Source organism: Erpetoichthys calabaricus, chromosome 13 (genome assembly GCF_900747795.2).
Source record: "Erpetoichthys calabaricus chromosome 13, fErpCal1.3, whole genome shotgun sequence".
NCBI classification, from domain to species: Eukaryota; Metazoa; Chordata; class Cladistia; order Polypteriformes; family Polypteridae; genus Erpetoichthys; species Erpetoichthys calabaricus.
In genome coordinates this window covers 66,897,390-66,923,031 of record NC_041406.2, presented here as the reverse complement: position 1 = coordinate 66,923,031, position 25,642 = coordinate 66,897,390, and the positions used below count along the sequence as shown (strand labels likewise).

Here is a 25,642-nt window from a genome sequence, read left to right as displayed (position 1 = left end):
CTTTCCATCTGCTCAACACACTCTCCTCGCTTGTTAGTATGTTTCCATCTTTATCCTTTATCACCCTAACCTGCTGCACATCTTTCCCAGCTCAGTCTCTCTGTCTAGCCAATCGGTACAAGTCCTTTTCTCACTCCGTAGTGTCCACCTCTCTCTTCACCTTGCGCCTTATCTCCTTGTACTCTTGTCTACTTTCTGCATCTCTCTGACTATCCCACTTCTTTTTTGCCATCCTTTTCCTCTGTATACTCTCCTGTGTTTCTTCATTCCACCACCAGGTTTCCTTTTCCTCCTTCCTCTTTCCAGATGTCACGCCAAGCACCCTTCTTGCTGTCACCCTTACTACATCTGCTGTAGTTTCCTAGCTGTCTGGTAACTCTTCACTGCCACCCAGTGCCTGTCTCACCTTCTCCCTAAACTCAACCTTGCAGTCTTCCTTTTTCAACTTCCACCATTTGATCCTTATCTCTGCCCTCACTCTCTTCCTCTTCTTGATCTCCAACGTCATCCTACAGACCACCATCCTATGCTGCTTAACTACACTTTCCCCTGCCACCACTTTGCAGTCTTTAATCTCCTTCAGATTGACTGTTCTGCATAGGATGTAATCTACCTGTGTGCATCTTCCTCCACTCTTGTACGTTACCCTATGTTCCTAATACGTATTCACCACAGCCATGTCCATCTTTTTGGAAAACTCCACTATCCTCTGACCTTCTTCAATCCTCCTCGTCTCCACTGTTCCCTTCACCAACATGCCCATTGAAATCCGCTCCAATCACCACTTTCTGTCCCTTGGGTACACTGTTCATCACTTCATCCAACTCGCTCCAAAAATATTCTTTCTCCTCCATCGCACACCCAACTGGTGGTGCATATGCACTAACAACATTCATCATCACACCTCCAATTTCCAGCTTCATAATCATTACTCTATCTGACACTCTTTTCACCTCCAAAACACTCTTGACATACTGTTCCTTCAGAATAACTCCTACCCCATTTCTCCTCCCATCCACACCATGATAGAACAATTTGAATCCACCTCCGATCCACCTGGCCTTACTCCCCTTCCATTTAGTATCTTGTACGCACAATATATCAACCTTCCTTCTTTCCATCATATCTGCTAACTCTCTCCCCTTACCAGTCATACTGCCAGCATTCAAAGTTCCTACCCTCAGTTCCACTCTCTTTTTCTTTCCTCCTGCCTCCGGACATGTCTCTCCCCCCCCCCCCCCCCCTCTTCTTCTCCTTTTTCTTCTTCGGCCAACAGTAGCCCAATTGCCACCAGCACCATGTTGACTAACAGTACTGGTGGTGGTCATTGTTAACCTAGGGCTCGACCGATCCGGTATGGAAATTTGTATTGTTGTCCGCATATTGATTTGGCAAAATTTTACACCGGATGCCCTTCCTGACACAACTATCCCCATTTATCCGGGCTTGGGACCGGCACAAAGAAACACACTGGTTTGTGCATCCCCTGTGGCTAGGTTTATACTTCAATATTCATAAGGGCAAGAAATTATATCTTTAGGACAGTACATTTAAACATTATTTTATTGTAAAAAATTGTCACCCATACATTAATTGCAGCAGTTTAATGACAACATGATTATCATAAGATCAGAATGAACACACAGCATGTTCTTAGACTTGTAGTGCACCAGTCAGTTTGAAAGTAGAAGACTTGTGAGTGCGCTTCCTCCACTGGCTTCCTCAAGCTCATGGCTGCTATGATAGCTGTAAACCACCAGATGTCACCATTTTCAGATCTTTTTTCGGCACAATCGGGAAGAAAGTTCATGAGGTTTCATCCATCCAAAGCTTTGGAAATGGTTTGATTCCCTTGCCCAGATCTGTGCCCCACCACAGTTTTATCATGAAGGTCTACATGGACACCAAGTTCTAGACCCATCTCAAGGAGAACTAAAGCAAACAGGATGCACCTGAGCACAATTTGGGGCGACACAGTAAAGTGTCTGAATATTTATATCAATGACCGAGTTTGCAAACCTGTATTCACTTTGTCATTAGGGCTTGTTGAGTGCAGATTGATGGGGAAAATGTCAGATTGGATGTGTGCAGAAAGTGACAGGATCTGAATAGAATACTCTCCAATTCTACTGTAGCCGAGCCGATTGTGACAGTTAGCATTTGAGGTCTTTTCATTTTTACTAACTTTGCACATCATACCGCAGAAACTAGTCTGTTAATTGGAAAACAGCTTTACATAATAAATAACTATGGACTGCCTTAATATTTTAAAAGTTTAATGTGGTTTTAATGTTTAAAAAAAAAAAAAAAACATTTCGATTTAGATATATACTTTTCTCCCAGAATGCATTCCTTTGGAGGCATTACATAGTTTTGTGTCTTCATGTTAGACTGCTATGCTGATCTCACTTAAACAGTCAGTAGCTTACGCAATGCATCTTCGGTATGGAGGCGGTGTCTTTAAAACAGGAGGACTGTGCTTTGTTCAAATGCTTGTTCTTTTTCCCAAGCCTTTTTTTTTTATTAATTAATTGATTTATTTAAAGAACAAAGTGCAAAAACAAAACATAATTCAATGATAAAAATAACATAGCAAGTACAATTATTTTTTTTGCAAAGGCAATCTATGAAATTTAACAGTCGACCCCCACATAGCTAAGAGCCGTCTAATAAGAGCGTCATCAGAATAGAAGAGCAAATCAAATGAAAAGCCTTCTTTAGAATTACAGCAGTCAGTTTTGGGCAAATTCTGAACAAATCCTCACATACAGAATGGGTTTTATTCACTTTGAGATAATAAAAGATGGCTTTCCCACTGAATTATGAAAGGTGAACTGAGCAAAGCAAATGTTTGTGCAAGCAGTGTGGTGTATTAGAAGAGAATTTTCATCGCTATTTCTGTCAGTGTTAAGAGTGATTTGAGGTCCAAGGCTGTGTCAGTGATTACACAAACATTTCTGACAACAGTGGGGCAAGTGTAGCGCACTCCCTAAACCTGTGACCGAGAGACATCAGCATCGCTCAAAGAAAAGAGTCCGACTCTAGTTTCAAAAACCTTTTCTAAAAAGCTCTAAATGTAATTCAGCCAAAATGCAGCTTTTTATATTTATTTACTTATAGAACAAAGTTTAGAAAGATTTTTACTGTTTTTAATTTTTAATTTCTTGCATTTTTATTGGGTGGGGAGTTGTTTGCATCATATTTTACATTTACAACTAAAGATTCTTTCCATGTGTGTTCTGAAATTACTGTATAATCCATTATCAACAAAAAAATTAAATGTCATACAAAAAGAGACTTTCAAGTAACGAGAAAAAATTTTCCACAGAAACATCAAGTCCTTCATGTGCGAAGACTCTTCAGTGCACTCGGTGCTTGTACCTGATGATGGGATTGTGGGGTGTGTGAATCATGGTGGTGTAGTTTACTGTTGGAAAGTAGCCATTGAGCAGTTCAAACTCGTACAGACGGAGCAGCGTTGACCAAATGGTCTTGATCTGTATGTAGGCAAAGTTCTCACCAATGCAGCGATGACGACCTAAACAGGCAAAAACACAAAAAATCGGTGAAACAATTCAAAATACGCCTTAGGCAACTTTAAAATATCCATTGCCATGGACTTGAAATTAGTAAAGTTAATCCAGATGGAGGCCCTTGAAGTGCTGCTCATGTTCTATCAGCACTGTAAGGTGTGTGACAATGAGTATCTGTCACTCTACAGAATCGCCTTTGTGCTCTGGGTGATATGAAGACTCAACCTTTAGTATTAAAGATGTGCTAAGAAAACATCTAAAGTGACACGGCACACAAATCAGCATTCTTATTGTTTATGTAACAAAACACATTTGAGACCACAACTGACATGGGTGGACAAACATTTTCATTTGTGCTTATCAGTATCACTGTTGCAGTGTATTGCTTGCCTTTGTTTGTGTTCGTGTGTTATAATGACGTGTAAGAAAGTATTTCTTTGGTTTTAGTGGCAGAGACCCCGAGAAGTTGCCTTATTTTTCTGTGTGGTATAAAGCAGGGGCAGTTAGGCTTCTACTTTGACATCAATAGCTTTGCTGTGGTCTAATAAACCAATCTATCTTAAGATAGATTGCAAGACGTGTTACTGCATTCTGGCCTACTCAACACCACTGGAGCACTTCCTGCCCTCCGGATATTGTTGTACCCCCTAACTAACCAGGCTGGACAAGATAACAGCCTGAACGTCAAGACCTGACAGCAAGGGATCACCTTGACCGCTATCTGAGCATTCACCCTGCCACTGGTCAAATGAAATCCTCCCAGCGATGTCTGGCCTGGATTATAGGAAAGGTCCGTCAATACAAACAAAGTGGGAACTGATTCTTGGAGTCGTGACTGGCTTTCTTTGTTATTGTTGTGGTTATTCTGTGGCTTTGAAGCAGCACAGTAAGAAAAACAGCCTTTCCAGTGAGACCACCAGCACTGACCCTCAGCCGGCCATGGACTTTAGACACCACTAGAAATGATGTTACACAAAATAAAACAGTGACAAAAAAAATTTCAGGAGTCTTTATGCTGTTAGAAGTAAAAATATAGCTAGTAAAACATTTATGAACTCTTAATGGCTGGTTTATAATGGATATATAAATTAAAGTGTGACCAAAATGCCTTATTATTTATGTGGTATATAGTGTATAAAGGGGAGCAGCAGGAAGTTCAGGCCTAGAGAATCTGTGTGCTGAAAATAAAGCAAAAAAGGATCAGAATTCAAAAGGCTTTAAAATATAGTGAAGTTTATCCTTTCAGAAAACCAGTATCAATAACGTAGTTCTGTCCAATTAATAAATACAGCCATTGATTTAAAGGAAAAATAAAATGAAAGAACACTATATGGCACACTGTTTCTCATCCCAGAGCCTGCAAGAAAATAGTCAGAGAAAAAATACCCATCCACTGTATATTATTAAGGATTAATGACATTGTGTTACCCCGATCTGAACCTGAGCGGTGTTTTGTTATTGGACTTCTGTGCTCGTCACGGATTGTCCATAACAAACACCCTGTTCAAGCATAGGGGTGTTCATATGTACACTTGGCACCAGGACACCCTAGGCCTCAGTTCGATGATTGACTTTGTGGTCGTGTCGTCTGACTTGCGGCCACATGTCTTGGACACTCGGAGGCGGAGCTGTCAACTGATCACCACCTGGTGGTGAGTTGGCTTCGATGGTGGGGGAGGATGCCGGTCAGGCCTGGTAGGCCCAAACGTGTTATGAGGGTTTGCTGGGAACGTCTGGCAGAGCCCCCTGTCAGAAGTAGCTTCAACTCCCTCCTCCAGCAGAACTTCGACCACATCCCGAGGGAGGTGGGGGACATTGAGTCCGAATGAGCCATGTTCTGTGCCTCTATTGTTGAGGCAGCTGACCGGAGCTGTGGCCGTAAGGTGGTCAGTGCCTATCGTGGCGGCAATCCCAGAACCCGTTGGTGGACACCGGCGGTGAGGGATGCCGTCAAGCTGAAGGAGTCCTACAGGACCTTTTTGTCCTGTGGGACTCTGGAGGCAGCTGATAGGTACCGGCAGGCCAAGTGGAATGCGGCTTTGGTGGTTGCTGAGGCAAAAACTCGGGCTTGAGAGGAGTTTGGGGAGGCCATGTAGAACGACTTTCGGACGGCTTCGAGGAGATTCTGGTGCACCGTCTGGTGTCTCAGGAGGGGGAAGCAGTGCAGTGTCAACACTGTATATGGTGGGGATGGTGCACTGCTGACCTCGACTCGGGACGTTGTGGGTCGGTGGGGGGAGTACTTCGAAGACCTCCTCAATCCCAATAACATGCCTTCCAATGAGGAAGCAGAGCCTGGGGACTCGGAGGTGAGCTCCCCCATCTCTGGGACCGAGGTCACCGAGGTGGTCAAAAAACTCCTTGGTGGCAGGGCCCCGGGGGTGGATGAGATACGCCCGGAGTTCCTCAAGGCTCTGGATGTTGTAGGACTGTCTTGGTTGACATGTCTCTGCAACATCGCATGGACATCAGGGACAGTGCCTCTGGATTGGCAGACTGGGGTGGTGGTCCCCCTCTTTAAGAAAGGGGACCGGAGGGTGTGTTCCAACTACAGAGGGATCACACTCCTCAGCCTCCCTGGAAAAGTCTATTCGGGGGTTCTGGAGAGGAGGGTCTGTCGGATAGTCGAGCCTCGGATTAAGGAGGAACAGTGTGGTTTTCGTCCTGGTCGCAGAACAGTGGACCAGCTCTATACCCTTAGCAGAGTCCTGGAGGGTGCATGGGAGTTCGCCCAACCAGTCTACATGTGTTTTGTGGACTTGGAAAAGGCATCGACCGTGTCCCTTGGGGAATCTTGTGGGGGGTACTCCGAGAGTATGGGGTACCGGACCACCTGATAAAGGCTGTTCGGTCCCTGTACGATCGGTGCCAGAGCTTGGTCCGCATTTCCGGCAGTAAGTCGAAACCATTTCCAGTGAGAGCTGGACTCCACCAGGGCTGCCCTTTGTCACCAATTCTGTTCATAACTTTTATGGACAGAATTTCTAGGCGCAGCCAGGGCATTGAGGGGGTCCGGTTTGGTGGACTCAGGATTGGGTCACTGCTTTTTGTAGATGATGTTGTCCTGTTTGCTTCATCAGGCCGTGATCTTCAGCTCTCTCTAGATCGGTTCGCAGCTGAGTGTGAAGCGGCTGGGATGGGAATCAGCACCTACAAATCCGAGACCATGGTCCTCAGCCGGAAAAGGGTGGAGTGCCCTCTCAGTGTTGGTAGCGAGGTCCTGCCCCAAGTGGAGGAGTTCAAGTATCTCGGGTCCTTGTTCACAAGTGAGGGAAGAATGGAGCGTGAGATCGACGGGCGGATCGGTGCGGCATCCGCAGTAATGCGGGCTCTGCATCGGTCTGTCGTGGTGAAAAAGGTTGCTTAATTTACCAGTCGATCTATGTTCCTACCCTCACCTATGGTCATGAGCATTGGGTAGTGACCGAAAGAACGAGATCGCGAATACAAGCGGCTGAAATGAGTTTCCTCCGTAGGGTGTCTGGGCTTTCCCTTAAAGATAGGGTGAGAAGCTCAGTCATCCGGGAGGGGCTCAGAGTAGAGCCGCTGCTCCTCCGCATCGAAAGGAGTCAGATGAGGTGGCTCCGGCATCTGATCAGGATGCCTCCCTGGTGAGGTGTTCCGTGCACGTCTAACTGGGAGGAGGCCCAGGGGAAGACCCAGGACACGCTGGTGGGACTATGTCTCTCGGCTGGCCTGGGAATGCCTTGGGATTCTCCCGGAAGAGCTAGAAGAAATGGCCGGGGAGAGGGAAGTCTGGGCATCTCTGCTCAAGCTGCTGCCCCCGCGACCCGACCTCGGATAAGCGGAAGAGAATGGATGGATGGACATTGTGTTACAAGCAGGAAAAATTATAAATTGTGTTAATAAAACAAATGAGGTGCCATTAGACATTAAAAGGCCATCATAATTATGTGGGCAGGAGAAATAGTAATACTGCGTTCATGTACTGTAACACAGATTAGAAATAAGAGTCATTCCTATGTCTTCTTAACCCGCTTATCCAGAGCCAGGTCACCAGGCAGATGGCGCCTATCCCAGCAATCATAGGACGCCAGAACTACGAGTCAAACGGTCAGAATTTTCACAAGAACAAGTTTCAAAGTAGTAACTCCCAGTGGAACCATTTATAGAAATCAATACTAAGTCAGTGAAGCTGAGCTGTGACATATACGATATAAAATTAAAAAGTGACAACCAACTCAGGTAAAAACAGAATTTTGATGGTTGAATTTTGTTTGGAGCAATGTGATACACGTTTAATGCTTTGGTTTCATTTTAATTTTCACAAATTAGCCAGATTCCTGTAGCTTTAGACAGCATATTATTTTTGTCTCTGCAGTTCTCTTTCCTCATCTACGCACTCGCATCATATTTACGTACGCCTTGCGTACTCACACAGTAGGTCCGAGTTACCATTAGAAAGTGACACTGTTTGAACAAGATTTAAAACTTGTGCAAGATCAGCTCCATATCTACACACGGAGAAGGACTGAGGCCTGTAAATTGTAAAGGCCTAAATCTGCTTCAAGTGTGCCTTTATGTTTGATATTCCATTGCATGCACAGTGAGCCTCTTAACAAATTGAGCATTTTGATAAAAAGTAGCAATGCCATTATTATGCTTGTGAAAACTGGAGGAAGACCTGTAAGACTCGTTTAAGCCACTAAATTCAAAAGTGACTTTGTGCTTCATTCAGATCACTTAAACGAAAATGTGATGTTAACAACAATACATCATGAATGACGCTGCAAAGAACAAAGCTTTCTAGACATGTGCAATATTGAAGAGTTTACCATGTCGTCGTTCCTTAAAGCACAAGTAATGACAGCCTATAAAATGTTGTTCACCTCCTCAACCAATCATTGATGACGCTTGGGTATGTACAGGAGTGCACGTGTCCAAATGCCTTTCTTTTTAATCTTGTGCTCTCTTGCAGTTTCTTACATGTGTACATGTCATTAAGCAAGCAGGAGAACTGAATGTTGTAAAATACTTACCAGCGCCAAAGGGTACATATGCAAACTTCTCCCCAGTACTGTTGTTTTCATTAAGGTAGCGATCAGGGTTGAAGTCTAATCTGTGAACCCAGGTATCCTGCAGCCGATGGTTGACAGTTGGAGATACACACACCTGATGACCAGGAGGAATTGTAAAGCCTTCAACCACCTGGAAGGAGATGCATTAACGTTTCCTTAATACGGCGTCCTCCTATAATTGTTGTATTCATCACTCCAGCAGGGATGAGCACATTAGTTGACATCGAGAATTGAAACAGCAGCTAGGATTTTTACAACAGAAATAACTGAAGTGGCAGCCTTGTGTTTGAACACTTACTCATACGTTTTCTGTGCACATTCAATCTCAGCTTCGAATGGCACCAGTGTAGCACAGGACACACTTGTTCCTAAATTACCAATCTAGGGTCATATGTCAACCTAAGCTGCACATCTTTGAGATTCAGGAAAAAGACAAAAGCCCAAACAAACTCTGTAAATATGTCAAGAACGTGCAGCTAGTGACCAGGGGCTGGATTTCAGCAAAGGATATGTACTGTAGTACAGCAATGCTAACCACTGATGACTGGTGGAACTTACACAGTTTTGAAAAGCTTCTGTTCATTATCGGTATAATTTAAGTAAAATGTTCAGATAATGTAATTGTCTAAGTAGACTGAACAGGAAAAGTTCTACTGAATTTGAGTTTATGACTACTATGGTTGTCTCACCTGAGGTGTCTTTGCCATCCTCATCATTGTCATGATAGGTGGTCGGAGCCTTAATGTTTCTTTAAGACAGCGGTCAAGCAAGTTGAGATCTTTAATCTGTAAACAAACATATCTAGTTATTTAGTCAAAAATAAAAATGAATAATCATTGTATTTAATGACAGTTAATAGAGATGCTAAGGACACAACTTGACTACTACAAGACACTCCACTATAGAGAGTTGTCCATGTGCATCAGTTCCCTCACCGCAGATGCATGTGACTTGACTGTAAGGCAGGATTAGGGAACACCGGTGATTTTAATCTCACAAACAGAAGAGAGACTCATCTGGCTGATGTCTCTTGTAGTATGCAAAACAGAATTGAAAAAAGGTACAAGACTGGCTTGAATCGCTGTACCTTTAAACCCATTGTATATAGTATTTGTTCTGTCAGGCAGCACATTATTGGCTGTCAGAAAAAGGGGGGTGAGCTTTCAATATTTTGGAAATACGAAACTACGCTAGCAAGTCATTGGAGTCATCCAAGTTGTCGCCCCCTGTCTGATACCCTAAGATGACGAGAATCCGCAGGTTATCAAGTTACACATCCCCTCCAATTAGAAGTCGTGTAATGTGCCACTGACTTAGGAGAGACTGTAGATGTTATCTTTCACTTAACATGTACAGTGTATATTCTCTTTTTATTATTTGCCCATTTTACATACCATCATTAATTACAAGGTTTTGAGTACCCCTTGTATTAAATTATTTAAATTTATATGATAATAAAATTCAAAGTAATTTTACTGTAGAGATTTATTTGCTGATATGGTAGGTATTATCCATAATCCAAAATGGTTTTCTGGATACATCTCTTATATATATTTCTCTACTGGTTCGTCCTGCTTCCACTTCAAAACCGGTCCCACCCTCACGCAGCTGACACAGCATTTCCCGATTCCTATTTGTCCTCCTCCAAACCCTTCCCCACATTCTTCCAGTGCGATTCCTGCAACAAAACTTTTCAAACACGAACCTCACTTGCTAAACACAAGAAAAGGCATTCTTCCCAACAACTATATGAGTGCCAGAAATGCAATAAGAAGTTCACTACACAGGATTGTCTGACTAAACACAACAAAACTCATTCACAACTCTTGCAGTGCGACATCTGCAAAGCAATGTTTCCAAACCAATGCAGTCTCAGCAGACATACACACAATCCTCTTCCCGTTACCACAGGTACTACTTCACCTAATTCCTGTCTTCCCGTCCAAGAGTACAACACTGGGACTCCAGACCAGCAGTGCAAACAGTCTCATGCACTATACTGGCCTGCTGAGTGTAATACATGCAACAAGTACTCGAGGTGCTGCCACAACGGTAAAGTGGCTTTACCACCTTTGCGGGAGCCACCTGTGTCATTACAACAGCTTCTTACACAGCAAACATCAGAAGCTAAAAATTTTCATGAACACAATCGAGAATACAACTCTTCTCTAGCGTTTGCTTCCATGGGTGCACAGATAACTCACAGACCATACTGTTTTAAAATACACGGGCAAATTTATCACCAAATCTCTACTATATGCTAACACTTCTACTTCTCCAGGATATGGACAGTTGTACGTTTTTGACACAGCGCAAGCTACTGAAGTACGCTTACAAAATAAAGCAAACTCTGCATGCAGCGAAAATGTACTTCTCCAGCTAGTTTCCATGCTCAGAACCATCAACCCTTTCGCTAAATCATACAAACACATGCATGAAATCGCTCAGTCCAATCCAACAGCATCTGTACGAATGGTTTTCAAGGAAAACCCTAGGCAGCATTTACGACGATACAATGCCCCGACATGTCACACCGCTGTTGCAGCATTTTCATCGGAGAAGATGGCGAACCGCCTGCCGAAACGGACATTTGCATCTATCCCATAGGCAACTCCTGTAAACAGATTTCCACGCTCAATATGAATTGCGATCCTATGGTTTACCCACTTTTATTCCCTTACGGAGACATTGGCTGGCACAAAGATTTACAACATGTTCCCGATAAAAGAACCACCGAGCAAATGACGCTTACTCAATGCCAATTTTACATGTACAGATTAGCAATGAGGAATACATTTAGTATTTTGCACTCTAGCGGCAAACTATTCCAACATGCATGTATGTACACCGTAGATGCATATGTTAAAACAGGGGGCGCGCGTCTCAGCTATCTCAGATTACATCAACAAGATCTGCGCGTAGAACAATACAAAGGACTTTCAGATGCACTGTAAGCAAACACTGAAAATAACAACGTATGTGTAGGCAAAACGATCATATTACCGTCCACATTTCCTGGAAGTCCAAGATACATGCAACAAAACTATCAGGATGCCATGGCCATAGTAAGTAAATTCGGAAAGCCTGATTTATTTATCACTTTCACATGTAATCCTGCTTGGCCAGAAATTCTACATGCACTGTCGGATACCCAAAGACCAGAGCACAGACCTGATATTGTAGTACAAGTAGATCTTTCGACTCATTATCTGTCATCTCCACCAAAACACCTATTCACAATTGCATCTTTCAAGAAGTATTTATTTCTTCTTGATTTCTGAATTCCTTTCTCACCGTTTTCCGTTCCTATTCTTACACCGCCGTATGCTACGGCGGGCTTCGGCTAGTTATATATGGTTTGTATGACCCCCAAGAAACTGCATATGCACTGGAGAGGCCTGCATCACAAAGCAGGAATGAAACTGGGACAACAAAACAAAGTTGGCTTTTGGCTTTTGTTGTAAGCTTTGTGTGTTCTGAGATGTTCCAGGTAAGGATGTTGTACTTGGTAATCATGGTGACGTGTCACGTGACAGTGGTGAGCCTTTAAACCTCTAGTAATCATGTGAATATCGGATCTCTCACCTGTTCATATTTGACTGGTGGCAGGTCCTCACCACACACAGCCTTCTGCTCAGCAAAGCATCGATCCTGGAGGGATTTGTCTCTGGCTAAAAAGAACCCCATCCAAGCGCTGGTAGTGGACGAAGTGTGCTGTCCAGCAAGAAGCAGCCCAATTAACATGCCAGCGATTTCATTATCAGATAGTGGACAGCCATCCCTGGAAACAAATTATAAAAACCGTAAGAGCCAAAAAACAATGGCAGCATTTCAAAACAGAAGGTACAGTATATACAGGTAATGTCATATAATACATCTTTGAACAGTTTTGGTTTAAGATGTTAACTTTGGATTGGCTGTTGAGTCTTGACAGATTTTCTACTTTAGGGCTTTGTGGGATACTGTACTTGAGGATGTTCGTTCTCATTTTGTGTTGCCACTTCATGTATTGTTTTAGCATTGCACTTTTCTCCTTCTTCCATTCTGGCCAGCTTACTGGGTTATTAACACTTTCACCAGTAGACTCGTGTGTTTCCTATGTATAAATAATTTATGGTAGTGTAAAAGTGTCACTATTCTTTGGGAGACATGCATTTAAGAATTTTATTGTACCATTTACCAGATAACAGTAAACTTAAACATCATATGTGCATGCTGAAAGTGAACACAATTTTATTTGCACATTTAGTGGTGGAAGCACATACTGTATGAACAGAGGCATTAGGGGTCTGGGGGACCTTACTTGTATGTTGCATCCAGCAGAGTCTGAAGCATGTCATCCTCTCTCTCTCCTGACGCTCTGCGCTTCTGAATGACTTTGTAAAAGATATTTTTGATCTCTTTATGAGCTCGGTCCCTCCTCCTTGATAAAGTGAAAAAGGAAAAAAAAAAAGAAAAATATTATCTTTACATACAGAAATGATTCAGTTCAGATGAAGATAAAATACGATCAGCTGCCTCATTCTATTTTCAAGCTCCCCATTACAGCAATGTAATGTGATTCAATTGCAAACTGCCAATGAATAATGCTAACTAATGTTACACTTGGTTAGATGACTCACTGGGGTTTACCAAGACCACAATTACCAGGAGTCAATGCCCAAATCAGAACTGGTGAAGATCTAAATATCTGTGGTATTCTAAATGTGACCCTGAGTGTTCACATACAAGTTACATTTAGCCCATGTGCTTGTGATGTAATCTCACAGGTAAGGCATTAACACTGATCACTTCATGTTTTATCTGCTGATGCTCTTCCATTTCCTACATTTTAGAAGCAGTGCTAATTTTCTAAATACCATGTAGTTCGGAAATGTATTTAATATTTTGTTTCCTTGCTGCACCACTGACCATTTGATTTATCTGCTATGATGCACAAAAGTGATGGATTCAACACTTGAGAAAAAGTCAGATCTGTTTAAAGTCAAATAAGATATGGAAAATTAGAATACTGTACTACATACAAAAGCAGAAAAGTGACCTGTATCCATTCTCAAAAGAGCACAAATCACTGGGTGTTTATACATAAATTCAATTTGTGTAATATGCATGGGAAAGCTGGCATTTGTTCACTCAGGGTGGTAATGTAAGTGTAGCCTAAGTGGCTCCAGTGTGAGTGGCTACATCCAAGTTGTGTGTTTGCTGATGGAATGGCCTCCTTTTTTTCTTACCTGAAGCTTGGCAATGGGAGCCATCCTGGCAAAAGCCAAGCTGCATGAGTGAAGCCTCCATCCAGATCAGCATACAACTGAGCAACCTTCTCGTTCAAAAGGCTTCGTATTTCCTTCCCATGCAAACATCTGCTAGCTGTTAAGATGATCAGTTCAGACAGAGCTTCAAATAGGTCTGCATGAAAAAAAAACAATTTATGAAAAGGTGTTTGACTTTGCATTACAAAATATTCATAGCTTCTTTATTTAAATTACTGTAACTTTCTATCGTAGATCAACTTGATTTGCTGAAAACTGTAAATATTAAAAGAAAGACAATTTGACACAGGATACCTGATGAAATGTCATACAAAACACTTAGCATAAAAGATATTTAACACCTGGCTGGGGAAAGAGCTACATGAGAATACCACTCATTGTGCAAAGTGTCCGCTCTGCCTCTTGACAGTGGTTTATGGGTGGTTTCCTGGTGTGCACTACAACTGTTGGAATGCCACGGCCTACTTGAACATTACTGCTGGCCAGGCATCTCCACTCACAGGCTTCGTTTATCCACTGAGGAACAGTTAGGCACAGCAGGCATACAGGCCATGTCCCAATTAAGTAGTCAGTAAATCACTGATGCAGTACCTCTTTTCACTCGAGTGCCCCATCTTTAGATGTAACACTGCATTGTGTAAACTTTTTAATGCAAGCTGATGTGAGTATAAAGAGGTGACATGGGTAGCCGCATACTGTGAAAATGTTTAACTTTCATTTACAAATGGGCAGTTGCCTAGAACGGTTGTTCGTTGTACACCATTGACTAATTTTGTTTTAAGTTGATCCAAAACAGCCATTGATTACTTACTTAGTAAAGACCTTGTGAAAATTCAATATAATAAAGATAATCATTTTAAATTCTGATTTCCAATTAAGGCAAATCCTGCATGTGTTCTCGCTTTTGCAGAAACAGCCTTGATTTCTTACTGCTTTAAGTCAGGAAATTTTTTTTCTTTAAACATGTCAAACGAAACATCAATACAAGTTACGGCCTGGGTGTAGTATGAAAGGAACAAAGTTCAGGTCACAGCTAGGGATGAACTAAGCACAACATGTCAGAAACTGATTAGATGACAAAAGAAAAGAGCCAGAACCCTTCAAAACACACACCTTGACAACATATAATTAACAAATAATTTGTTTAAAGGTTACTTTTAAATTTTAAGTTAGCATTTAATGTGGTCACATAAATACCAGTGGCACACTGGTATGACTCCAGTACCCAGCCATTGCCCCTGTGTCTACATGGGTTTTCCTCCCACGTCACCAAAACTCTGCTTGTAATGTTAATGGGCAACTCTACTTTGGCTCTATCTAAGTGTGTCTTGTGATGGACTGGCACCTTGTCCAGACTGCCCAGTGCTACCAGGATTTCCTGCATCACCTCACAAACCTGAACTGGATGGTATGGGTTTGAGAATGTTAGATAAGTAGAGCACATTCCGAGTATACTAAACCCAGGCAGACTGAAACTGATGACAAACATTTTTCCATAAAGATTTAGGTTTATGCCATATAGCGCATTGCTTGTTTCTTACTTCTTTCTCCACTGTCTCCCCATCGTTCAAAATACTTTCTGGTTTCATCTTCAATCATTTCTACATGTTGTTTAAACTGTGCAACATTCAAGCCTGTCTTCAGCATCTTCTTTTGCTCCAAAAAGATCTGGAATATATTGCCAAACAAATCGCAGAGATAAGTGGAAAACCATGTGCTAAGAAAATTATTATAGATAGGAGTTGACAAAAGAAAGAAAAGAAAATGCCACCACAAACAAGGATAGATGGATAGATGGGTGTTTTAGAGAAGGAGGCACGTAGGAGACATTGTGTATCAAGGAGATGGCCAGAAGTAGAATATAATGAAACAGAATACAACGGAAAAGAAAACGCCTCATTACAGTGACCATCACATAAGGGGGAAGCCAGAGGCAAAGAAGTGGATCCAAAATATTATGTAGCAAATATTCCATACACATGTATTAAATGAAGCAATAAACCTTATCACGTTGTAAAGACTGGTCACTGCAGTCCTCATAGAATGCAAGACAAGTGGTGTCATTCGTGAGTGAGGTGGCAGCATGAGAACAATACACATCTGTGTGAAAATGTACAGTAAAATATAAAATGAAGCAGTATAACTGGAGCAGGCATCACATTGCACAAGTTCCACTCGGACAGGGGATGCCCCAGACTGCAGTTGAGATCTTATTGTATGAGGATGTCATATCACAGAGGATGGCAAACTACACAACTCTGCTGTAGAAATGCTTTCCAGGTACACCGAGTTCAGCCACCATCTTGGCCTGTTTTTTTTTTTTTTTTTTTGCTATTTTCCATTCTGTGATGTTATGTAAAATGCAAGAAGGCATCACGCAGGCAAGCCTCTCTTCCGATTACATGGTCCAAAACACACGCTTCTCCGGTTTCCTTGTAGCAGCATTGCATTTATTTTACATCCAGGTAAGTTCTCAGTGGCTGTCAGCTCTTGACACACACACAGCCTTAAATCGCTTTGATTTTTGTTTGAGTAAGATGCTGGTCATAGGAATGCCCCACAACTTTTTCTAAATCCCTAAGATAACGCAAATGAAATTTACAAGTGAAGATTGCTGGAAAAATTGTGTTGTGTGAAACGGCCTCAAGCAGGATGTTAGATCAATAGCATAACATGTTAAATATGTGATCACTGTTTCTTTTTATCCAAGTAGCATAGAAAGTTGATTCATTCCAAAGAAATTACTTAGCATTAATTGATTAGTATTTATTGTTGTTTGTTAATAATCAGTTATTATTTATGACAAAAGCACTTTGGGCATATTAATTCTTTTTTTAAACAGTGATGAGAACAGTTTGCGCTTTGGCCGGCAGTAATGTGTAATTATTGGACAGGAAACTGATGGTAAGTCAGTGACTTTATAATATATACTTTATATTACCCTTTCAAAATCATTCACAATTTTTCAGGAGTATGTGCTATTTATTTATGTATTTAAAGTATGTCACAAACCTATTTCAAGTATTTTTAACTTTATATAAAACCAAGCAAATTGGTTCTAACATATTTCAAGAGCCTTGCTACTTCAAGTAATTAACTATTGCTGATAGCATAACTAATAAAATATTTATAAACTGTTACTAGCTGCTTGAACTAAAATGTTATGAAAATCTTTTAAGCATCAGAAATGTGGAGATGATCAGAATATTTTTTTATTAAGGAATTATGTGCACATAATAAAATCAAATGATTTTTTAATTCCCATAAAATAAATCATACAATAATGTAAAAATAGGGATACCACCATTAAGCAGTCCTGTGGCTTTATATACTAGAACATAATCAACAAATTTTCCTGTCATTATTTATTCAAAAAACACACTGAAGCCATATCAGTTAAGAAAGTCGTTAGAGCCAGGGAGTGCAGATTAAGTTGATGCTCAGGACGTAGTGCCTGCCACCTTTTACAGAACGGTCGGGACTACTTGGTTTTGTGGTAACTGTGACATCTTAAGTGATCAGTTATTATTAAGAAGCAATTATTCCTGCTCATCTGTCTGGAAATAAACTTCCAAATAATAGAGAACATTCAAGCCACCTGACAGCTACCCCAGAAGCAGGCATCACAGGCCATGTGATGCACAATAAAAATCGCAAATAATCAAAGTCAAAGTGAACTTTATTGTCATCTCAGCCATATACAAGTATACAGACAGACGTAGGTAGGTGGGGTAGGTAGATCACACACAAAAGCTACACTCAAGTAAATGTTACAGTTCATAACTCAAGTATGGCTATCATGGAAGGCTAGCCTTGGGAATGCCTCCTCTTACAAAAAAATAACATGGCAGCATGACACAGCTGCACCTGAAAGAACAAAAAAACCCCTGTTACAATGCCATCTGGACACATGAGACCAAAGTGGCGGTGTTTAGGTGTTACTCTCAGTGCCATTCTTTGGGAAACTAAGCAGATAGTGATATCACCACAATAACCTCATAGGAACTGTCAAATAAGAGGCGATGCTTTGAAATCACTGAATCCACCATAAAGTGGCACACTTCAGAGGGCACTGCATTCATTAAGGCCCTCAAACATCAATAAGCTAAAGCAGTGTAGTAAGGCAGTGTGGGTCAAAATACCAGCAATTCAATGTAAGAGTCTTGTTTACTTATCCAGAAAAGAATTGCTTCAAGCGAATGATGCTATAGGTAGCTGAACAAGGTCCTGAATCTTGAAGTGTTCTTAGTTTTTCTTTTTGATGGTAGAATTTGTTTTTTTTTTTCAAATAAGTGATAAAGTAAAATCCATTATGTGTTGTTTGTTTCTTGGATTTTATAACTTGGTGAGGACTATATGATTGTTACTCATGTTCAATATGTAAACTCATGCAATTAAAAGCGGATGTACTTATTTTTTCTCATGACTGTTACTAAAGTGTGCCAATAAGAGACGCAGAAAGCTGTATTCAACATGTAGACAAAGGCTTATGATTACTACTGTAGTTTCAGGGGTTAACACCATGGAGATGCATCACATTAAAATCAGTTATATATTGTAAATGACACAAGTATGTTACGTTAAATAAAAGGATCTACAAAGCCGTTACAGTAATTCAATAACTTTCTGAAAAAGTAAGTCCTGCGGTGGGTTGGCACCCTGCCCAGGATTGTTTCCTGCCTTGTGCCCTGTGTTGGCTGGGATTGGCTCCAGCAGACCCCCGTGACCCTGTGTTCGGATTCAGCGGGTTGGAAAATGGATGGATGGATGTTATTCCATTGAAATATAGTTTAATCCAGAAAAAATGAATCCATTTTATTGCAAAACAAAAAAATGGCTTACTTGTGCTATTTGAGGCTTTCTGCCCTGCAAAATTATCAACAGAACAGATTTAACTTAACTGAAACTACACCTCAAGTTTGCAAGTGTAAAATAACCCAATCCAATGGTAGGCTAGTTCTCCCATCCTAACAGGAGAGGATGCATCAGATGCTTGGTCCTGAAACTGTATTGTCCAAACTAATCAACCCAATATTTACATAAAAAAATGTAATCTTCTGCATGACGTTTACAATTTTTATGCCCCTTTTGGGCCTCTATCGTTCTGTGGTTGCAATACAATGACAATGCTTGGAGAAAGTACTACTGCTGATAGTCAAAAAACAGTATTGTGGACCTTCTAAATAAGACCATTTTCATTACCTTAAACAGGTGTAATTTACTGTAAAACTCTCTGCACATACAAATCACAGCGTAGTCCTGGAAGACAAGAACTGCTGTAGACTTGGGGATGAAGATGCCAGAGGACAAGATGGTGTTCCACCATAGTGATGGAAGCCATTTCTAGAAAATGGAGCACCAGATCACGATGCACCCTGTTAGAGGTACCAGGCATTCTGACTTAAAGAAGACCCAGGTAGTTCAGAAGGATTAGCCCAGGCATCCCCATTGAAGTGCCTGCTTTGGTAGCTGGGGAAAAGGGCTTCTGGTTTACCCTGGTCAGTATGTTAACACTGCCTCTATTTAGAGAATAATAGCATAGAAAACAGACTGATGCCTGTAATGTGTAGTCTTCATTATACAGGCAGGTCCATTATGTGTATAGCCGCAGCAGACACAGCACTCTGTCTCCACTTTAGTGCTATGATTTCTCAGCATTTCCACAATGGAAATACTTCTTGTCCTTTTACATTCAGAACAATCAGAAAAAATATGTCCATTGACCATTATTTATAAACTGTAAGAAGGCACTCTGGTTTGATAAACACATAAAGTCCTTTCCACTTACATGGTTGGGGACATCATAAGCAACTCCTTTTCCAAACACGGGTGTTGTAAGTTTGGAGTACACATCTTCTGCATTGAGGTCTTCATTTTTGCTATTGAACAGCAAGGTGGCAGCATCACTTCCGATTAGATATGTAAATGTCTTGCCCACCATAGTGAAGCTAACGACAGGACCATACTGTAAAGCAAAATGAAATCTTCAGTCTGACTTTTACTGCTGCTTTTTAGCATTTAATTTATGATGTAATTTTGTTATTGAGTCTCAAAATGAACTGCTAAGCAAAGTACAGCTTTACCTCTTGACATGCGTTTGAGGCTGTCAATGAAATTAAACCTTTAGTTTTAATGCAGAAGAAAACAAAATTGTGCAAGTGACTAAAATTATTTTTACCAATACGGGTTAATACTGATATGAAACTATAACTCCTCCTGTAGTCTCTACTAATCCTAAATAACACAAAGATTCAAAACTCTTTTTTTTAAATAAAGCACTTAAATAACCCTCACCTGTCATTCTTGGCCTACACTCAAACATGTCTGCCCATTTAGGTCACTTCACCCACTTGACTACCTCTTGATAAACCAATCGTCTCTGCCTCACATGCCTTGTCTGCTCTTCCCTGTCTTCCTCAGTTCTGTCTGTCTGTCTCCCATTCAGCCCCAACTTTTCCAGACTCTAGACTCCTGCTGTATATCCTCTGTCTTAAGGACCTAATAAAGCTGTTCCCAGGGTCACTTTCAACCCATGCTCCAGAATCATTTCCAGAGTTAGTGGCAGCCCTCTTTGGCTACTGGGACACTGGACTAGAGTTCCCTCTATTGGTTAGACAGAGGTGGGCAAAGTCATTCCTGGAGGGCCGCAGTGGCTGCAGGTTTTTGCTGCAACCCAATTGCTTAATAAGAAGCACTTATTGCTCTAGAAACACTTCTGCTTCATTTTGGTTATCTCCCTCATTAAGATTTTGAACCCTTATTGCTTATTTAAGTCTTAAACAGCTGCATTCTCAGTTTTTAATTGCTCCTTATTAACAATTAGATGCAAATGATAAAAGAAACCAGCAGTTATCCATTTTGCTTGTTACCCTTTACACCTGTGTGTATTTATCGTGCACTATTTGGTTTAATTAAATACTTGGAAGGAAAGAGAAGAGAAAAAAGTGAAGGATTGAGAATTACCCATCCGTTTTAAACTTCAAAGTATTTGGATGATATCCTTAGAATGGAAAAAAAAAATCTAGGATATGAGAATGACTTGACATAGCAGAGTTAAAGCACTAACAAGCCATGAAATGTAATTTTGACAAGGATTGTTTTCTAATTAAGCAACTGGGTTGGAACAAAAACCCGCAGCCACTGCGGCCCTCCAGGAATGACTTTGCCCACCCCTGGGTTAGAAATATTAATACTTATTTTAGCTCTGTGTAACTTTAAAAAGGTTATTTCTGCAAGGTTGCTCTCCTGATGCCCGTTTTCTTAAAGGGGCAATGCAGTTCGCGTGCAGTCCACAAGTAGACATATAGGAAGGAGCTGGCCTCCTGTCAGTATTATTTGGCCACATACTTAAGGAGGCAACATTTTCCAAAGCTGCCACCTGTTGCTCTGGAGAATTTCTATCTTCTTACATGTCCTTCATGGTGGCGTTCCCTGTATTAGAAGGAGAGGTCTTTCTCCATGTTACCCCACCCTCTCTTTTTCTAATAATTTGGTACTCCATTCCAGAGGACAAAGCCAAACTCCTCTCAGTGCCCCTGTCTTCCTAAACTGGTGTGCACAGATGAGGCTGAAACATACGTATGAAGAGGGATCTGTACTCAAATTCCCTTTCTTAATGGTCTCCTACTATCTAAACCATTTGAGCCTTCCTGCAAGTTGGATAAACCCCCAGCAGTGATCAATGTCTTAGTGTGTTAGAGTATTAAATCTAAAAGGAACGGCATAATAAGCTATAGTTACGTTTTACATTTGTTGTTTTACCTATCAGCTTTCACTGAAGAAGGCACCAAAACCTGTTATGTCTTTAGGCTTTAAATTGCTCATCAGAGATCTTTACAATGTCACCAACTACAAATGAACAGTGCGTCAAACATGAGAAATTCTTACCTTTTCATATGCCTTCTCAAGAAATTCAATTGGACTCCTCCCAAATGCTATAGCATGGCCAAGAAAAGGGATACTTGATGGAATGTAGGGAGGATATTTCTATAAAAGTTGAAAAAAAAGTTCAGTTTCATCAAATTAGTGTTTAAAATGAAAAACAGAATAAGGTGACTGTGCTAATGAATTATTAAAACCTTAATTACAACTATTTTTTCAAATTTCACCAAGACATGAAAATCTGTCAAATTTTTGAAGCTAAAATTTTAATCTACATCATATTGAGGAATTTGAGCCTGTCTAAGCAGTACTAGGTGTCTGGAACGGTCCAGTTCTGGAGTGTACAGCATGCACACTCTGAAAGGTCAGCATTTAGACTGTAGGAGGAAAGCCACACAAACACAGGGAGAATGGACAGACCCTACAGAGGCAGTGCCCAGGCTGGAAATCGAATTCCACCACTAGCAACCAACATTAACACAATTATGTAAAAAAATAAAAATAAAAAACGACAAGCAGAGAGAAAAGGCAGCTATTTGGCATTGCCACACTGCATCACAATGTATAGAGCATTGGGATTATGGAAGCTAGATGTATTTCAAAAAAAGTCTGGGTTTTACTGATTTTATTATTTTTTGTTAACTTGTATCTAAATCGAATGTCTTTAGGCTATTGAAATTCATTTTGTTACGTATGCTCACTATGTACTGTGTGTATGACAGTAAACTTGAACAATGTTGTGTAGCATTAGATTTTAATGAGCAAATGTTACACACTAAAGAAGTCTAGAATTTAAAACATTCTGAGACCAAATGTCACTACTTAAAAATCCAGAAGTATTTCCTTACTGTCAGATAATACAAATATATTTTGCCATTGTTATAAATATGGTTATAAATAGTAAGCTCAGCTTTGCACAGTTTGAGAAATACCCTCTTGTGTTCTATTGTAAACTGACTGTAAAGCATAAGTGTATCTCCAGTATATTGAACACTATTCTTATGTTTGGTATGAATATTAGCAATTATGAATGAATGTATCCATTCACTTTCTGTATCCTTCTATCCATTACAGAGTCATAACTAGCCAGAGTCTAGTCCACCAGTAACAGGCGCAATCCAGGAACATCTCTGGATAGAACACCAGTCCATCTCAGGACACACACACACACACACAGAGGACCAAAAAAGAGTCAGCAGCCGACCTGCAGGATGTCTTTGGACCTTAATTGTGATTTCAAAACAAAGAATAATAATATGTACAGCATATACAAATGGCAAATCATACGAAAGAAGTTACTGTATCATAATTAATAATATTAATGATGTACATTAATTATAGTAAGTGAATATTACATTCTAAACTATACAGACAGTTGTGAAAGAAAAATATTGTTCTAGATAGAGACATAGATAGAACTTCTCAGGCGAATAGATAAAGAAAACTACTCCCAGTACAGGAATGCATATAAAGCAGGACATGCAGCTTGTCAGGCAGATACCTACCACATCTCTATCGTGCAGATGGAAATGTTTGAATGCAATCTTAGACAGGTAGCTGACACTCAAGATGAAAGCACTAGTCAAAAGGACCATAGAAGTTAGATTATTGCCAACTCCCTCCACGGCATTCCCAATAAGGGACGTGCTCGCTTCAAGCAAGGTCATTGCTGGATCTGTGCTCACTGATGTTCACTTCAATTTGCGCTGCTGCAGTTCTCTTTTTGTTGAGTCACCGCAGAAAATGAGGAGAAAACTAAAGGGTCGAGCGGCGGGGTTTAAAGCATGTGTGATGCCATATCGCGGTGCTGCAGCGCGGCTAAGCTGCTCTTGTTCTCCGATCGCTCCAGAGTGTGTGTCTACTATCGCAGCGCTCTGATTGGCTGCCATGCGCTGAACTGATGTCTGACTATATGACGTCGGAGGGTGTCTGCCAGTGGCGTAGTGTACCGGGGTCCACTTATTACAGTCATGCAGTCAATCCAGTCACAGAATGATTTCGTTTTGATTCTGCCTAATTCACTCGCGTGTACTGGATGTGCTCTTACACCTGTTAACTGTAACGAATGCTCCTTATTGTTTAATTAACTTGAGGACGCTTTACGAGCCGGTTGTAAAGGGTTAAATGGAAGGTCAGTGACATCTGACTTTTGATTGAAGTAGCTGTAGTCGAACCTGCATTATCTCCACATTAAAGTAACGAATTAACCTTATAATTTCGAAAATTATCTATATGAATATTGTCGATTTTGACTGTTATTAAATATGCCGTAGAAACAATAAGCACAGCAAATTACAGATATCCAATCATTCCGTTATCACACACACTCGGCGAATCCATGCCCCGCTTTTGTAACGACAGACCTAGGTGACAACCAGGCAGGTGATGTCCGCTCACCCACTATGGGTGAGTTAAATAAAAAGGGACCAGGACAGCAGCCTGGCAGTGTCAAGCCCCGGAAGACTGGCTACGGATTAACAATGAAACTGCGCGCATGGACACCGCACTGCTGGATAGTGCCTGAAGCCCGGAGACTTTCCAGAGCTTGGCATTTAATAAAACGAACCTTTACAATTGTATGTTTCTCTGCGGCAGACCGTCCTGCCTTTGGGTCGTTACCGTATAATGAAATTCTGCAGTTGTAGGTCTCACAGAACTAGTAGCAGTACTATAATACCAACTGTAGACAATGCCAATGCAAAATAATGCACGGAACTTAATATATAAATATATATGCTGTACTGTATATAGCTTATTCAATATATACATCAGTCACTGGTAATTGTAGAAAGACGTCACTCTCCAACCATTTATTAACAAAATATGCAACAGTTTAGTAAGATAATACACGTACCCAAGCAATGACACATACGTGTAATAAACATGACTTCTTAGGAAAAGCCGCGTGCCGTGTTATTATGGTTATAAGCGTGCAATAGTCACATATGGACTGCAGACAGGTGAGTCGTGCCGGTGAGCACGCGCCAAGGCCACCGGCCAACCACTATGCGCGAAGACGACACTTTTGCGCATGCGCTTATGTCCTGCCTGCTTTCTTATCAGTGGGCGTTCGGTGAAGTTTGCCGCGAATGGAGTGGTGCCGAGGAGAATGGACCGCGGAGTATAACTCGGAGCGAATGCGTAAGTACAAAATAGCGAAAAACACGTCAGATCACCATGGCGTGACACATTTAATACTATGCTTCTTTGTGACTTATTTATTTGTGACATTTATTACGAATAAATCAAAGCAGATTTTCAGTTATACACCGTGACTCCTGCATTGTGAGTGTGTTAAAATACGGGAGATTGTCATTCCAAATTGTTTAAATTTTGAGTGTTTTAAATAATCAAAAAAAGTTTAAAGTGACTAGTTCAGTATATTAACATGTCATACCTTGCGGGCTGGTATGATCTTCCTCAATAAAACCTTATAAAAACAGACCTCTTGATGTAAACATACGGTATATTATGCAAAATATGCACATTTTAAAAAGAGGAAAATTAAAACCGAGAGGGAACTTGTACACACACTAAAGGAAGATTTATATTCGCATTTTCATAGCCAGCTTTGTTTAAAAACAACAACAAATTATAAGTTAAAATTGTGGAAAATAATTGTCATACTCCTCTTTAGTACTTAATAGTTCAGGTCAGGTTGGGAAGCATGCACTGGTACACACACATGACAGAACGGCTTGGGATCCTGGTTGGCAACCCTCCAGGCAGACACGCAGTCCAGACCCCCCACCCAGAAAAAACCCTCTATCTGCTGCAGCCACGTGTTAATGTGGGCATCCAATTGCCTGGTCCAGCCACTCGGGTCCTCAACAATGAGGATCCTGTGAGCGAGATCACCCTCTGGGAATCACACCATAAGGCCGTAGTGCTGTAACCAACACGCTCTCACAATGCAGGT

General features: G+C 41.0%; 1 protein-coding gene and 1 long non-coding RNA gene across 2 annotated transcripts in view; one reads left to right on the top strand and one right to left on the bottom strand.

Annotated features, from left to right (window-relative positions):
- Positions 1–1,549: 1,549 nt before the first annotated feature.
- LOC114642276 (lanosterol 14-alpha demethylase) lies at positions 1,550–23,608 on the bottom strand. The gene is made up of 10 exons (XM_028791235.2): positions 23,229–23,608; positions 21,730–21,828; positions 19,631–19,807; positions 15,384–15,510; positions 13,804–13,978; positions 12,876–12,995; positions 12,158–12,353; positions 9,262–9,357; positions 8,534–8,702; positions 1,550–3,538 (listed from the first exon to the last, which is right to left on the bottom strand). Exons 1-10 carry the CDS (start codon positions 23,388–23,390, stop codon positions 3,360–3,362), a joined length of 1,500 nt encoding a protein of 499 aa, XP_028647068.1. The 5' UTR covers positions 23,391–23,608; the 3' UTR covers positions 1,550–3,359.
- A 908-nt stretch (positions 23,609–24,516) lies between these two features.
- Positions 24,517–25,642, top strand: part of LOC127530117 (uncharacterized) — a 57,898-nt gene continuing 56,772 nt past the window's right edge. Inside the window, exon 1 of the long non-coding RNA XR_007936643.1 lies at positions 24,517–24,868. This is a non-coding gene — a long non-coding RNA (uncharacterized LOC127530117). The remainder of the gene's footprint in view (positions 24,869–25,642) is intronic.